The sequence below is a fragment of the Alosa pseudoharengus genome, unplaced genomic scaffold (genome assembly GCF_046254945.1).
Source record: "Alosa pseudoharengus isolate Yale_2024_CS ecotype anadromous, Long Island Sound unplaced genomic scaffold, YU_APseudo_1.1 YU_APseudo_1.1_scf_2, whole genome shotgun sequence".
Lineage (NCBI taxonomy): Eukaryota > Metazoa > Chordata > Actinopteri > Clupeiformes > Clupeidae > Alosa > Alosa pseudoharengus.
This window is the reverse complement of record NW_027468663.1, coordinates 27,636,642-27,653,191: the sequence shown is the minus strand read 5'-3', so window position 1 is coordinate 27,653,191 and position 16,550 is coordinate 27,636,642. Positions and strand designations below refer to the sequence as shown.

At 42.3% G+C, this 16,550-nt stretch overlaps 1 protein-coding gene, 1 long non-coding RNA gene and 3 other non-coding genes across 9 annotated transcripts; all 5 read left to right on the top strand.

Moving 5' to 3' along the window:
* Positions 1–1,636: 1,636 nt before the first annotated feature.
* On the top strand, positions 1,637–4,423 carry LOC143134199 (uncharacterized). Of its 5 annotated transcripts, none has more exons than XR_012988602.1 (5): positions 1,637–2,148; positions 2,657–2,743; positions 3,101–3,212; positions 3,538–3,629; positions 3,965–4,423. It is a non-coding gene; the product is annotated as an uncharacterized LOC143134199 (long non-coding RNA). The 5 variants fall into 5 exon arrangements; XR_012988603.1 differs by having other exon boundaries at positions 3,442–3,629; XR_012988605.1 differs by having other exon boundaries at positions 2,657–2,755.
* Positions 2,881–3,010, top strand: LOC143135787 (small nucleolar RNA SNORA13). The gene has a single exon (XR_012989218.1). It is a non-coding gene; the product is annotated as a small nucleolar RNA SNORA13 (small nucleolar RNA).
* Positions 3,302–3,437, top strand: LOC143135786 (small nucleolar RNA SNORA13). Its single transcript, XR_012989217.1, has one exon. It is a non-coding gene; the product is annotated as a small nucleolar RNA SNORA13 (small nucleolar RNA).
* Positions 3,699–3,830, top strand: LOC143135788 (small nucleolar RNA SNORA13). Its single transcript, XR_012989219.1, has one exon. It is a non-coding gene; the product is annotated as a small nucleolar RNA SNORA13 (small nucleolar RNA).
* Positions 4,424–4,883: 460 nt separating the features above from the next.
* Positions 4,884–15,472, top strand: LOC143134197 (segment polarity protein dishevelled homolog DVL-3-like). The gene is made up of 15 exons (XM_076294376.1): positions 4,884–5,387; positions 7,951–8,020; positions 8,659–8,777; positions 9,756–9,877; positions 10,340–10,475; positions 11,147–11,237; positions 11,348–11,417; positions 11,989–12,128; positions 12,261–12,337; positions 12,454–12,521; positions 12,651–12,800; positions 13,131–13,262; positions 13,549–13,716; positions 14,297–14,497; positions 14,643–15,472. Exons 1-15 carry the CDS (start codon positions 5,227–5,229, stop codon positions 14,951–14,953), a joined length of 2,016 nt encoding a protein of 671 aa, XP_076150491.1. The 5' UTR covers positions 4,884–5,226; the 3' UTR covers positions 14,954–15,472.
* The last annotated feature ends 1,078 nt before the right edge of the window (positions 15,473–16,550 follow it).

The following is a 16,550-nucleotide window of genomic DNA, read 5'->3' as shown; positions in this document are numbered from 1 at the left end:
AAATTCAATTAAATACATTTTGGCTTGGTTTTAAAATGATGAAATAGCTAGAGTACCACATATAATAAATAAATAATTGTAAAATAATAAAAAAATGAATGGAGATATGAAGAGGAATAAATGAAAGAATAAATAATTCATGTAAAAATAGACATTGTTTTTGTTAGTCATTATTGCAGTTGCATTTTCCCTATTGCCACTGGTTTTCCACAGCAGCAAAAGCATGGTCTCTACATTTGTAGTTGTTTTTGGGAACAGCCAGCAGAAAAGGATCAGAATATCTGAGACATCTTACAGGGGAGTATTTATGTAATAGGTCAGAGAGATAGCTGGTGGCTTTGCGGTCCGTGTAACGCTTTGCAGTGCTTTGTTCTATTTGCTCCATCCATCTGATCCAAATAAAAAATGTGTTCAATAATCCAATTTTCAATTTTTTTAACTGGTCAGCAAATAGATAATTGCTGCTATTTTCTAAATGTGTCATTAGTCACGCAAGATGAAGAAAAAAACAGAAACTGGATTGGAAACAAAAGTAAAATTCAGTTAATATTGGATTTTTGCCCTTTTTTTTTACCGTTTTTGTTGGGGTGAACCACAAGCGTAGGGGGGTGACCTGATACATATTGGCGCGCGGTGTTGGTGATCACATTTTATCAGCGGATGTAGAGATGGAGGGCTATCAAACACAGTTCAGCTTGCATCAAGGTGCCAAGCGATTGATGATGTCAGCTCGAGATCAGAACCTCAGATGCAGAGGGAGACATTGCTGCATCCTGACACTTATGAGTACGTGTGTAAATGTTCATGTTCTGTGAGGCTTTGGAGACCTACATGATCCAATGGACTTGAGCCGTAGTAGCCTATATAGACTGACGTCGATGGCAAAGCATTCTGCTTTGGGGAATTATTTGCTATGGTATGGCATGGCCATGGTATTCAAATATACTGTAGATATGTTCAACATAGGCTGAAAGTTATGTTTAACGTGCCATCTCCCAAAAATCGGCGAAGTTTTAGTTATTAATCTCTGTAATGAGTCACAACGCACAACTTCAGGCGGCGCTCTCTTCCACCATCTAGCCTGGCCCAGCTAGATGGTGTTCTCCCCCCGGTGCTCGTGGTTCAGTGCAACCAAAAGCTCAAAAAAGGAAAATTAGACAATTGACGCATCATTTAAATGTTTAACTTACAGAAAACCGTAACTGTGCTCAATTGAAAATCAAAATATGCAACAATAACCCATTTACTGCGCCGTCCTAAAGAATGGATAACAGATTTTTAGACCTATTTATATATTTTTTCATGTGAATTCTGCAAATAGAACATAGCACTGCAAAGCGTTACACGGACCCTTTGCCATTCAAGCATTTAAAGGTCATTAGCAAAATCTTAAAGTTAATTCTATGGTGCAGGGAGCCAGTGAAGGGAGGCTAAGATGGGAGATATGTGTTCTTGCTTACCAGTACGGGTACCAGTCAAGAAGTGAGCTTCTGCATTTTAAACCAATTGTAAGCGGGAAAGGGAGGCCTGGGTGATATCAACATTAGAAAGATGAAAGTATAGTAGGCTATTCCTGTTATGAGTGTTTTGAACCCAAACTTGATCACTTACAACTGATGTCAGGGCGTAGGGGAGAGATTGATTCAGCCAATATGTCTCTTGACCAGTTGTTCAAAGCAGTTCATCATGATGGGGGTCAGTGCTGCAGTAGGCCTAATCATTAAGGGATTTCACCGTTCACTTATTAGGCACTGGGATGATGGTGGTCTTTTTTGAAGCTTGCAGGGACTACAGCCTTGATATTTTTTAGGAAAGAGGAACCCTCTTGAAAGCAAGGGAGATAATTAGGCCTCTTTGTTGTTCCATAGGGCTTGATAAGGGCAAGATTGAATATAGCGCTTGTTCATGAAATCTATAAAGTTTATGAGGAAGTAGAGTAAGCATTGTTACATTTTAACAGGCCTTGTAGACCACCATATATTCATTAGGCCTACTGGTACGCAAGGCTACTATAAATAGAAACCTATCTGGTTGCGGTTTTGATGATCTTCCCAGCATGCTCCGCGCCGTCTGTTCGGAAGGTTCATTGCACGCGTACGCACGTGGGGACAGCTAAGGAAAAGTCAGCTAGCCTACAGAACTAAAATGGTGATGTATGTTTTACTTTCCGAAATTAACATTTTGAAAAATTGTCGTTTGTCTTTAACCCTGTAGGGTAGTAGGCCTAGGCTACGTTATAAGAAATAAAGCTTGGAGCATTTCGACGTCTGATAACCTTAACGTTCTATTAGGCTAACGTTTTTAAATAAGCTAGTAGCCTACGTCTTTGAGTTGCTGTTTTTTTTATATCGTGTGCGAGAAAGGCGTCCAAAATAACTCTTCGGTCTATGATGGACTAACGTTAGTCGTGTTAGCCTGCGACCACATGTTGACGTTAGTGAACAGGAACAGATTGTGACTTTAACGAAGGACTATGCCATCGTAAATTGAATGAATCGAGTGAAGTAATCTGAACCCCGAGTATTTGTAGTCGTGAAACTTTATATAAGTGATTGCACCTTCAACGTTGTTCATTGTCCAAGGTCCATACCTATTTATACAGTATATGGTCCATACCTATGGCGAATGCTTCATGTCTTACGTAACCTTTTTACAGACGGTGCAAGATCAGGGTGACGACGGTGGCGAAATGGTTGCCTACAATGACCCTGTATGACTTGGTCTCTAGGGATGATCCCGAAAGGTAGATATTGCAGTGAGTGGAGCCATGCTATTTGGCATAATATTTTAGTGTCTTGTTACTCACAGTTGATCCTATGATTGCCACCATACTTGTACGTGACGTGTCACTGCATGGATTGAAGACTATAGTGCAATATTTGCCTTCATGTGTTGCCTGTTCACTTTGTCACTGGTGAATGTGGTGTCAACGAAGGCATACATCAACTCTAAATGAGAATATCATTGAAAAGTGAACTTTACACTTTTTTTCTTCTCTTCAGGTACATTCTCCTAGTATTATGAGTGTTTGTAATGTTTTTGTTAAGTTTGAACAGTAAGTAATACATTCACATTGATTGATTTTGGTTTGTCTCTGCAGATGACTTGTTGAAAGGCATATCAAATGAGACTTGTTAATGGGGTGATGAACATTTCTGTAGAGTTGTGCACTGCTGTGCTGTTTCATTATAGCCCAGCATCTGAAAAACATGGTAAGCCTGTGGTCAACACATCTTCACATGCATGTCATGAATCACAAGAACATTTCGTTTGTTTTTTACCTGAAGATGATTGTAGTTCTTGCCTTTTTGTGTTGCCCATTCATAGTATATTGAGTGAATGTGGTGTCAACAAAGGCATACATAAACATTTGAGATGATTTGATGAAAATGCTGTCTTGTGAATTTTTTTTTTTTTTTTTTTTCTCAATCACATTTTCAGAAATAAGTTATGACGGGCATTGGGCACTGAAAAATAATTCTACATCAATATGTTGCTGCTTTCAAATTGAATTAGAAATGTAAATATCTTGTGCAGAAAACCAATGGAAGATCGCTCAACCCCAGTAGTTTGGTTACCACAACAATCAGCCTTGGACACCTAAATGAAATCTACATGACCCATGTGAGGTAACTGCATGAGCTGAGCTTTCAGCAAGCTAGTTTCCGTTGTGTTGATAAGCAGTGGGACATGATATTTGCCTTTGTGTTGCCCGTTCATTGTTCAGTAATGATGCGTGGTGTCTACTAAGGCATACATTAATTCTTGAAGGGATTTCAACCTGGAGATGTATGCATTTTGCACTTTGGACACTCTCTTCAAGAACATTGTATTATGTGTGGTTTATATGTTGGCTGTATATTTATCATACTGTTTATTTTGCCAGTACCTGTAATTGGCTAGTGATGACCTTTGATGTTAATTAGGAACATTGAATACTAGCTAATTGAACCCATTTCAACAGGAATCCATCGAGATAATAGCAAGACCTAAACCGGCGTTGGGTCAGTGGTGGTATACCCCTGGCAAATCTTCAATTCGACACCTCCATTTTGTCCACATGGGGAAACTGTCAGAAGCATGGGTGAAGGGATATGTGTATTGAGGTGTGGATGAAATGGAGGTAACAGCCAGAGGAACCAACATGCACCATTTGGAAGAAGTTTCATGAACATTACGTGTTTGAAGGTCTAGAGGCTTACAACAGGTGTGCAAAGGCCATTTCATGGCTTGTGTTAGTCAATGATGGCTGCACGACTTATGTTTTTGTTTATTGGGTATTAATGTTTTTGTTTATTGGGTATTAATGTATTTGAAGTCATTTTTGTTTTGAGTAGATATGTATGTATGTATGTATGTGTATGTATGTATGAAATGGGGTGTATATACTGCATTTTTACAAAATAAAGTTTTTCTAATATTATTCTTGAGTGATTCCTGTGTAAGATAGGAAATCTTTCCAATATATGTTTAATTGATGAGGGCATATACATTAAGTTTCTCATCAAAGCATGTACCTGCTAAATTCTATATGTACTTTTCTGGTTTTCTCTGACGCAATGATGGGGATACAACCTAAACTTTGAAGTGGAAATAGTGATGGGTTTAAATATTGAATCAATTTAACCTTTTATTGAAATTATATGGAGCTACCATTATCCCCAGATTGCCTAGATCTTAATAATGGCAAGCACATGACAAGCAGTACATGTTACATGTAACACTTGATATGGTGTAGCAAAATATTTGTCTGGCGTTTAGTGTCATGTAACATCAGAGGTCGCTGTGTTCCACTATGGAATGGATACAATGTAACTTTTCTTCCTCGACGTTCCTTCCTTACCATTTCTCTCCAGTAGAGGGAGTTTTATGGAATACTGTTCACACACACCACCACAAAGCCGTGCGAGTAGAACCGCGACATGGGATACTGAACAGATTTCGGTTCATATTTGTTACAGAAGTCTTTATCTGAGAAAAGAGTGTTGTCGTCGAAGTCGGAGTTACATATTAGCGACCAGAAGACACGAAAACGGGAACGGAGAAATGGTCTATTTGGCGGTGTGAGCTCCATATAGGACCAGAGGAAGATTCGCTGTGTGCGAAAGTAAAGAAAGAAAAACACTGTAATAAAGGCAACTACCACAGCACAAGCCGGTTCCGGAGACAAATCCAAGAAACACTAAAGCTGGATGATCAAAGACTACCTTTCCCCGGTGGTCTGCAATGGGGGAGACCAAAATAATATATCATCTCGACGACCAGGAAACTCCTTACCTGGTCAAATTGCCCATCCCAGCCGATAGGGTCACTCTCTTGGACCTAAAAAATGCTCTCAAGAAACCGAACTACAAGTTTTTCTTTAAATCAATGGATGATGACTTCGGGTGAGTGTGTTTGCTTAGTAAAACTGTCTTCTTTTTTCTTTTATGATCCAACCTCTCATTTTTACAGCAGTTAAACTGTTAACAGTTTTTTTTTGTTCGCGTCTCCCTCCATACTTGGCAACTACAACAAGAGTCAGCAAGGTCTCCCTAACCAGTTTTAGTCGCTTGCATTTTGTCCTTGATACACATGCCCAAGACGTTTTATTTGATTGAGAAGTGACTGATTTAGCCAGATATCACCAGCGGCACGCATGTTCAACCTGTTTAGTTTGCAAATACGGATTTTTGTATCTGGTTTACGACGTAGAGTGAATGGGGGAGTCCGTGAGAGAATAATAGACGTAGCTAACAGTCTTCAAAATGTGGCCGCGTCCACCGCTCCCCGTAGTAAGCTAGCCCCTTTCGCAAATGAACACAAGGCCTTTTTCACTTAAGCTAGTTGTGTAGTTTTGATTTTAAGACCACCTTGTTGGTGTGAACTGGATTAGAGCGTGGGTTACATAGCCTAGTCTTTAACCATAAGGTATTTTGATAAGGTAGGATAAATAGCTATTTTTTTTTAATTCCGAACAACCAGAGATGCTCCTTTTTGAATACGGCTGTACATAAATCCATCTCTTCCATCTCTCAGTCCATTAACATGTGCGCTAGTAGGCTGACTCGGGAGGACCTGTCTTTGTCCCATAATAGTATAGCCTGGGCTACTTAGGCTCTAGCATACACAGTCAAATCAAACATTTGGAACCCCCACTCCTTGTCCGTTTCAGTGTCATCTTCATTACCTAGGCTATTATTTGTAGAGAATGTTTGGTCAACTGACAGTGAAACGTAGGATTTATATTAGCCTATGTTCACACTTGAAATCAGGTTTAAAACCCCAATTAACATAATTCATCTGGAGTCCTGGGTTATTTGCAAAGCTAAACTAGGCTACACTTCTAATAACTGTACAACAACCTAATGTAGTAGTTTTCTAAAAACTGCACTATCCTGAGAAATTTCCCTGAGGGACAATATCTCTGAGTGATGAGAAAAGCACATCTTGTTTTCCATTACAGTGACCAATGTTTCAAGTGTCTTATATTTCTTTTTACTCACATGTTCTGGATTTCATACCCTTGTTTCCCACAATCTATTTATCTCCTGTCTTGCCAATGGCTTTCTGCTTGTGTCTGTACATTAAAGCTGGACAGGAATGCTGCCTTAAAACAACTGCAGTCAGTCACTCAGGAATGTCCTGATCACACTGAGGGCTGGCAGCTTTACTGCTGCGGCCTCAGCTGTGAAATGTGTTCCAGGTCAGACTCCACCCAAGGAAGGGTTCCTCTCCCCACGTGCAAATTAAAAACTCCAAGACTCATCCAGCTACTCTCCCCACAACAGGGACACCAGCCACCCCTAGTTTATGATTTGTACATTAGGCTAAGTGCAGGCAAATGAGCTGGGGGCTGAAATTGACAGTTACACATGTCAGATTGTAGTCTTCATACACCAAGCTGTTAGGATGCTGAACTCTCTCCCTCCTCTCCCCCCTCCACCCTCAGCTACATAACATCCTGGACATTGGACCCACAAATGGCCGCCTGCACCACTCCACTTGCACACTTGTACACTTTGCAACTTGTTGTTGTTGTCCTGGAAACACAACACTTCTGCTGCTCTTACATAACTTGCACCACTATGCCACTTTATTTCTTACTTAGGTCAAACAGAACTACCTCAGCCTCTTATTGGCCTGACTTTGCACTAGTATTTTATTTTATTGACTGTCTATGCACAATTTCAACCAAATTTTGCTGCTCTTATTTTTTCATTATATGTGCCCTCTTATTTACTTATTTACTTACTTTTTTGTTTACTTGAATGTTATGTTTGTCTGTGGACTTAAAATTGTTAAAATATGTCTTGTCTCCACCGTGGGATAGTGAGAAACGTAATTTCGATCTCTTTGTATGTCTGGAACATGTGAAGAAATTGACAATAAAGCTGACTTTGACTTTGACTTGACTTTGACTTCTCACACAGCTGTTGGCTGTTTGATGATGATGGATATTGTGTGTGTGTGTGTTTGTGTGTTTACTGTGTCTATTTTGTAAGATCATGAATTGGGTAAAATACCAATACTCCCCGTTGCTCTCTCTCATGTCTTGTCTCTATTCCCATGTTATGCTCAGAAAGAATCTCTTTTTCTTTCTTGGTCTCTCTCCCAATCGATGACCCAGTTTTTCTGCTGTTTTATTTTCTTGTCATGCCCATCTCGCTTTTGTATTTGAGTTTGTATGCGTACATGTGTGTCTGTGCCTATTTGATGTATGTTCAGCAGATTAGAGTCCCCTTCCCCCCACTCTGCATCCTAATGCCATTTTGTATTTATTTGATTCCATCTAATTTATTCATCAGAACTCCCAGCCAAGCTGTAGGTGATTGATGTGCTTTGATCTCATGCTCTGTGCTAATTTGACATTTTCGTTACAACAGTTACGCAGACTTCTTACGTAGCATAGATATCATGTATTAATGCTGGTGGGCTAAAGTCTCTCCTTCCTCTTGTGCGCTGTTTCAGGGTGGTGAAGGAAGAGATTTCGGATGACAATGCAAGGCTCCCTTGCTACAATGGACGCGTCATTGCTTGGGTAAGCTCAAAGACGGACACATTTTCCAAATCAGTGGCACCTGACCCAGAGTGCACCTCAACCTCCCCTTATGTAGCCTACGCCTGCCACATGCTCAGTAGCCTGTGAGGGGATGTCATTTGCGCCCATCTGGTGGGTCTACGTGCGCTCACAGTATGACAGACACACATGGGAAGCATGGTGCTTGTTACACCTATGCTGCCATTAATAAAACCCCAGTGCCTCTTATGTATACATGCTTCAGATCCACTGGAATAGACTAATAACACTTCATTTCAACTCGGTCTAACTGCAAAGGCTGATTCCAAGACTGACTTAATGAATCTAACTTGAATCACAGGACCTGGTTCAATCAAGCCAAAAGCTACAGTCACAGGATGAATTTAGATGGAGAATCTTTTGGAAATGTTAGCTCTCCCCAGATTATGCTGACCCATGTTCCCATGTACCGTTAAAATCAGTAACATGTTGCATTATGTGTACATAATACCATACCATGACCATATCCTTTGTCTTATCCAAGTTTTAGTTAACACCTAAAATCTGATCTGTGAGTGTAATAATAGCGAGCTGGTTGTGGTGTTCTCTCTCTCTCTCTTTCTTTCTCTCTCTCTCTCTCTCTCTCTCTCTTTCTCTAGCTGGTGTCTGCTGATGGCTCTCATTCAGATGGTGGCTCTGTGGCTGAGAGCCAGTCGGATCGCCCCCCATCCCTTGAAAGGTGCCAAGGCATCGGAGACTCCCGACCACCCTCCTTTCAGTTAGTACCACCACCACACTCACTTCCATTTCTTTCTGTCTGTGCTATGCATTCTGTTTCTGTGCCTCTACCCCTGTTTTTTTTCCTTTGTTTTTCTGTCTTGCTTGCCCTGTCTCACATTAATTCATTCATTATGTGTGTTGATTAAGATCCAAACAATCAAATATGCCAAATAAATTCTTCATGACACTGAGTTATAAGACCTTCTAATGTATTGTATTATTTTCTTAATCCAGCATGTTATCTCCTCTGCCTTTCTCCATCTATACCAATGACTTGATATCTCACCACCACTCAGTCAGAATGTTCAAATATGCAGATGACACCACCATCATTGGCCTCATGAGTGGTAATAATGAGTCTCAATACTGAAACGGGGTCAACTGGGCTGTAGACTGGTGCGGCAGCAACAAGCTCCATCTCAACGCCTTAAAGACTAAGGAAATAGTTGTGGATTTGAGGAGGAGGCCTAACCTCATTGCCCCAGTTATTTTATGTGACCAGCCAATAACCTTGAAAATTAGAGCGAGTTGTCACCAAAGTCTCTGACATAATTGGGTGTGACCTCCCTACATTCCACGCTCTGTACTCTGAGCACACCTTAAACCATGCTTCCAGAATTATCAATCCCAAACCACCACTTTTCCCAGCTTCTCCCCTCTGGACGACGTTACAGATCCATAAGGACTGAAACCACATGTTTCATAAACAGTTTCTACCCTTCAACAATAAGACTCTTCAACACAACTAAATTGAAATTATCATATATTTTTTAAATCATTATTTATTTATTTATTTATTTATTTTATTATTTCTTCACTTGAGCTAAATCCTGTATACACAATACCACCAACATTGTTGTGTGGCAATACAAAGTATCTATCCATGTCCCCAATTATGAGTAATAAAACCATTAATGGTATCACAAATCATCATCATAACCTCCCTCCTCCATCTTCTGTTCTATGTGTGGCTCAGTGCAAAGTCAGCTGGCAGTCGTGACGGCATGGACGATAACACCGAGACCGACTCCGTGGTGTCTCATCGCCGGGATAGGGACAGGGAGCGGTCGCGTCGGAAACATGCCCAGGACCACGCAGGTTGGCCACTCTCTCGCTCCGGCTGTCTTTTCGTGTTTCTCATCATTCTGTCCTTTGCCACTCCTCCACTGTCTGTCCTTTTATTTCCTGCCTTGTGTGACTTCCATCCAGGTCTACTCTCTTTGCCACTATTCTTTCACTGTTTGTCTCTCTTTTCACTTGTGTACTAAAGCCCTCCCGAGGACTTTTGGTGACCACAATGATTTAAGGTGAAGTACTTGAGAAATTGCACTGTGAATTCATAATAGTCGCATACAGTGTCTCATCTTTGTTAAATAGTTTTGAGGAAGGGTATATGGTTGTTTAGCAAAAAATGCACTTAAATGATTAGAACAAATGACTCTATCTGTCCCCTGAGACTGTTCATGTGTTTGGTTGAAGACACAGCAACTGCATCATTGGCGGTGGTGATGGTGAATTGTCTGTGCCTGCTCTGATCCTGGGATGTTTTTCTTGGTCCAGGAGGGAGGATGAATGGTTACACACGGGGCGGCCGAGGCCTGGATCTAGGGGGGTACGACAGCCGGTCGTCCCTCATGAGCAGCGAACTGGAGTCCAGTAGCTGCTTCGACTCGGAAGACGATGGATCCACCAGCCGGTAAGAGGCGCCACCATGGGGGAGCGTTAGCGCACCACATTCAGGTCCAAGTGCCCATGGGGACCTGGGTTTGAATCTGACCCACGATCACCCGATCCCAATCCCAGCCCATCTGTCTCCCACTTGATTCCTATCATTCTTTACTGTTTTATCAGAATAAAGGCAAAAACCCAAATCACCACAGTCAGCCACACATTCATGAAAATAACTTGATTCTTGAAACTTGATGCACGGAACGTGCATTCATTTGATCCATGAAACATGCTTCCTCAGAAGACACTGGACAGTGTCCACTTGGCCCAGTGCTAATGAAAGCCCTGCTCACATGCAGTGATCCACAGCCAGTTGTCAGCCCAGAGGACTGTTTTGAGTGATGTCAGGACTGTAGACCCAGTCCAACTCAAATCTTTTCCAAACACAAACAGCTATATTCAGGAAACTGTATGAACCCCATCGGTTCAGATAGCCATGTATGCAATTGAATATTGTCACTTTCACCAACACCCTACTTAGTCCAGTCATTTTAGGAGAAAGGGTTGAACAAATTGCAACACAAGCAAACTTAACTGATTTTGTATCCTCAATATGTCCTGAGTAAGGGAAAAAAAGCCCCAAAGAATCCCTGGCTTGTGCCTGGCTCAGAGTGATGCTCAGTACTGTGTGTCTGTCAGGTTCAGCAGTGTTACGGAGCAGAGTGGCTCATCACGTCTGGTCAGACGCCCTCGCCGTCGGCGACGGAGACCTAAACAAAACATGGAACGGGTGAGTGTGTTTGCAATTTTTTACATTTTTTGCAATTGAAATGGAGCCACATTTGAGTGCAGTGGTGCTATAACAGTTGTGTAACATTTTGGCCTCTCTTCTTCGTTTAGTCCTCATCCTTCAGCAGCATTACCGACTCCACCATGTCCCTCAACATAATCACTGTTACTCTAAACATGGGTAAGTGTCATAGCCCTTCTCAGGGTTGCTGTCCTACATAAGTATAAGTATACTCTTTTGATCCCGTGAGGGGAAATTTGGTCTTTACATTTATCCCAATCCGTGAATTAGTGAAACACACTCGGCACACAGTGAACACACAGTGAGGTGAAGCACCCACTAATTCTGACGCAGTGAGCTGCCTGCTACAGCGGCGCTCAGGGAGCAGTGAGAGGTTAGGTGCCTTGCTCAGGGGCACTTCAGCCGTTCCTACTGGTCGGGATTTGAACCGGCAAAACCTCCGGCTACAAGTCCGAAGCCCTTACCAGTAGGCCACGGCTGCCCCCCATCTGAATCACTGTTAAAGAAATGTACCCAGTACCCAGTATTTAATCCCAGCCTTCTGAGAACCAGGAGATACAACCCAATTGGCCAAACCAGTAGGGTTGGTTCATTGCTCTAACAGAGCTATAAAAACCCTACTACTTACAAAACCTGAATTATCACACCTTGTTTATCAATGTTTTCCCAGTGCACTTCAGTCTATCCATTAACTGTCTATGTTGTCCTATTTTACTCCTCCACCCTACAGAGAAGTATAATTTCTTGGGTATCAGTATTGTGGGTCAGAGCAACGAGAGGGGAGATGGAGGCATCTACATCGGCTCTATCATGAAAGGTGGGGCAGTCGCAGCTGATGGACGTATTGAACCGGGGGATATGCTTCTTCAGGTGTGTACGCACTGCACATGAACTTAGATTGACCACAGAGAACTATGGAATACTTTGGCAGATGTGGTTTTCTGTAGATTCACATGATAATTGTTCATTGAATGGACTGTTGGATTTGGTCTCCTCTTGCAGGTGAACGACATCAACTTTGAGAACATGTGCAACGATGATGCAGTGCGAGTTCTGAGGGACATCGTTCACAAGCCAGGGTGAATGACAAGCCATTGGCATATGACACTCACACTGTAGATTAACAATATTCCATGAACATAAGGATTTAGAGATTAAAACCTTGAAATTAATTTTGAATTCTCTCTCTGCCTAGCCCCGTTTCTCTGACTGTGGCAAAGTGCTGGGACCCAAATCCAAATAGTTGCTTTGCGTTACCCAGAAGTGAGTATTTTTGCTCTGCAACCACCCCAACCCCGTCCCCCGACAGCCTTACCCTTTGTATTGTACATTGTGTATTGTATATTTGCTACTGGACCCTGTGTGACTCTTGCTCTGTCCTGTCCTCTGTAGGCGAGCCCATCCGGCCCATTGACCCGGCGGCATGGGTGTCCCACACGGCAGCCATGACGGGGGTGTACCCCGCCTATGGGATGAGCCCCTCCATGAGCACAGTCACCTCCACCAGCTCCTCCATCACCAGCTCCATCCCCGAGACTGAGCGTAAGGACCACCTGCATGCTCACATGCCAGCAGTGTACACACACACACACACACACACACACATTTAGTTGGGTTACTCAACATCTGAAAAGTGTTACAGGTACAATGTTTTCTGAAGTGGCTAAAATTGAAACAAGGCAAACATATTTTATATGTATACAACATATATGATATTTGGTTCTTGTGATTGTTTGTTTATGCTTGTCAGGGTGACCTGTGTTTCTTTTTGTGGTCAGCCATTGTATGGATAGATGATGATGATGATGATTATGATGATGACAACAAAGATTTACTGGGGTACTGTTGTTGCCTTATCTGTTTCCTTTTCAGGCTTCGATGATTACCACCTCTCAGTTCACAGTGACATGGCAACTGTTGCTAAAGCAATGGCGTGTCCAGATTCTGGATTGGAAGTTCGTGATCGGTTGTGGCTGAAGATAACCATTGCTAATGCCTTCATAGGTGCAGTATAGACAGTCTTCATTCTCTCTGTCTGAATATCAATAGTCAATAGATCTCCTGCACAGACTAGTGAAAATTGTTTATGTACAGAGATAGTGATTGTTATCATCTTAATGGCTGTCATCTGCCGGTCTCCTGTGACTTTTGTTAGTACAGTTAGCCTCCCACTGTCAAGGTAATAGTGGTGTATGGTTATTGTAGGTGTGAAAAGTAACATACATTTAAAATTATATCTTAAAAAATATTATATCTTGACTCTAGCACTAAAGTCAGATCCTGTTTCCAGGGTCAGATGTAGTGGACTGGCTCTTCCATCACGTCGAGGGCTTCACAGATCGCCGTGAGGCCCGCAAGTATGCCAGCAACCTTTTGAAGGCTGGATTCATCCGTCACACTGTCAACAAGATCACCTTCTCTGAACAGTGCTACTACATATTTGGTGATCTCTGTGGCAGTAAGTCCTTTTTATAATGTGGCTCTCTTCTATCCTCCGTGGAGCCTTCTGATTTATGTGTTCTAATTTAGTGACCTCTCCTGTTGATTCCAATACTGAAGACTCACTTAAAACAGTGGTCCCTCTTTGCACTAAAATGCCTGGCCAGGGGCTAAGCCAACATGTTCAGTTTGTTGTCTTTGGTCCTGACAGTGAACAGTTAACTTGTTTACAGTTGATTCCATTGTTGCGAAGTTTGCTTCCAGGCTCTACCATCGGTGTTATAGTAACCATTCAATAAGCGTTGATGTGGAATGGTGATTACACTTTTTTTGCCATCTACTTTATAGATGTCCTCTTATTCAGAACTAAAAGCCACCCTACGAGCCAATCAGAAAAGAGTAGTTCTTCTCTCTGGGTGATAAAGAATATTAACTTCATTAGCATAACAGTGACCGAGCATGTTAAGGCTGTCATTATATCGTTACAATGTTTTCTTTCCTGGACTCAATCAAGAATCAACTGCTTGCCTGCTAACTGTACTCAAGTTACTAGCTTGTGTATGTGTGACCTAATACTGATTTTCTACCTGTCCTGTCAGACATGGCTCACATGTCCCTGCAAGACCACGATGGCTCGAGCGGGGCATCGGATCAGGACACTCTGGCCCCCCTCCTGCACTCCGGCGAGCCGGCGTGGCCCATGTCCTTCCCGTACCAGTACCCCGTTCCCCACGCTCCCGAGCTTCCCCATGGCTTCAGTGAAGCAGGGGGCGGTAGCGCCGGCAGCCAGCATAGTGAGGGTGAGAGGATTATATGACTGGTGGTGGTGACTAGACACAAACACACACACACACACACTGAAATGTTTGGTTGATGCTTACTTTTTCACTGAGATAAGACCCCGGTTACGATCTTTTGTCTGTCTGTCTGTCTGTGTTTTGTCAGGGAGCCGTAGTAGTGGTTCCCACGGCAGCGAATCGGACCTCAGGAGAGAGAAGGCTCCCAGCGAGCGATCGGCCCCCAGCGAGTGCAGCATGCGCAGCTCCCACAGCATGCGCAACCCCCGTTCCCATGGCCACAGCTCCGGCTCCGTACGCCTGGCCCACCCCCCCTTCATGGCAGCAGCAGCAGCCGCGGTGGCACCAGGCTCCCCCTCGGGCCGCATGTTGGCATCCATGCCCCCCGAACTCTCCGGCTCGCGCCAGTCCTGCCACACGGTGGGCAGCCAGGGCGAGTTCTTTGTTGACATCATGTGAAGTGGCACCTGCACTGTTGTTCCGACAAACAGATGGATGGATTAGATGGATGATGTGTGTATGTGTGTTTCCCCTGCTTCATGAAAGACACTTGAAGACATGCCATATTTACGATAGGCTTCCTACGTCTCTAGTGGCCACCTGGGGAGGAAATGTAAGTCAGCGAGAGTGAACAACAACAACATCAACGTGGATAAACTTTTAAAAAGTGTAAGAAAGGAAAGAAAAGCAAGCACCCATTTCAAGATGTGACAAAAGAGAACTGAGGGCTGTATTCCTCTTCTGCCTCTGCTTTCGCTCTGGCTTCATTTGCCATCATTTGAGCATGAGTATGCTGATCTAGAATGTATCTCACAGACATCTACTTTTAGTACTGGTCATTTCCATTTTGTCAACATTTCTTTTTTTTTACCTTGAGGCTAAACTTGACAGAAATGCATTGCCTAAAACAAACTCCATTTGATGAGAAAATGTTTTTTATTTATAAATATAGTTTTATTGCCTAAGCTTGGGATATTCCTCTGTGTGTGACTGTGTGTTTATTAAGAAGGCCAGTAGGGTCTATTATTGTCCTCTAGCTGGACGTGTTGAGTGCACTTAAAACAAGTGAGGAATTTCACTTTACGGCCCGGAATGTTTGTTGGAATGTTATCTGGAATCCAGATGTGTGTGTGTGTGTGTGTGTGTGTGTGTGTGTGTGTGTTGTCCTCATAACAAAGCAGCAGTTTCAGGGTCTAAATAGACAAAAGGACACACATGGCTCTATTGGAAAGGAGCTGTCGGTAAGCTACTAATTGCTTATGTTTGGATTGTCTGGGTAGGAGCCAGTTTGTACTAGGTTTTGCTATTGGCACTGAGAACATTGTAGTGAAATACACACAGTACCAGACATGCAAACCATTTATAGAAAGCTTTTGTTTGGAACGGTGAAAACCATTTCAGCAGCTCAGGAATGGAATGCAATGCTAGGCGTCCAGTCCACAAAGATCAAGGGTGTGGCCTAAAAGAATTTCCCCTTAAACCACATTTGGACAAAGTTCACTAGTTTCTTAGCAATCATAAATTAACTATTTGCTCAATAAATTAAATATGAATGTGTTATTTAGACGGAATTTAGCACTAGCAGTGAAATTGACATGACAACAAAACAATATTGCTTTGTAATTAACTATTTGAAAAGCAGACATGAATCATTGTTGTAAATGATCATCACTATATGTATAAGTATGACGATAAAAAATAGTAGTCTGTCTTTGAAACTATAGTAGTCTATAAACTATAGAAACTTGAAACTATAGTAGTCTGTCTTTGAAGCGTGTTATGTATCTGTGGGTATATTAGGGATACACGCTCACTTGCATATATGCAACCCCAAATTCAATCATGTCTTAGAATATAGACGCAAGCGGAGATTAAGAGGGTCCAAGCAGTATGGCAACAACACCGAGCAATACTCGCAACCAATGTTGGATTTAGAAGTGGCAGTTACAAAACATTACATTATTTGGTGGTTGTAGGTGTGTTTGATTTCTCAAATTATGTAGAACCTAAAAATCTAACATTAAATGTTTCTTGATTGTTCCATAGATGGTATTTC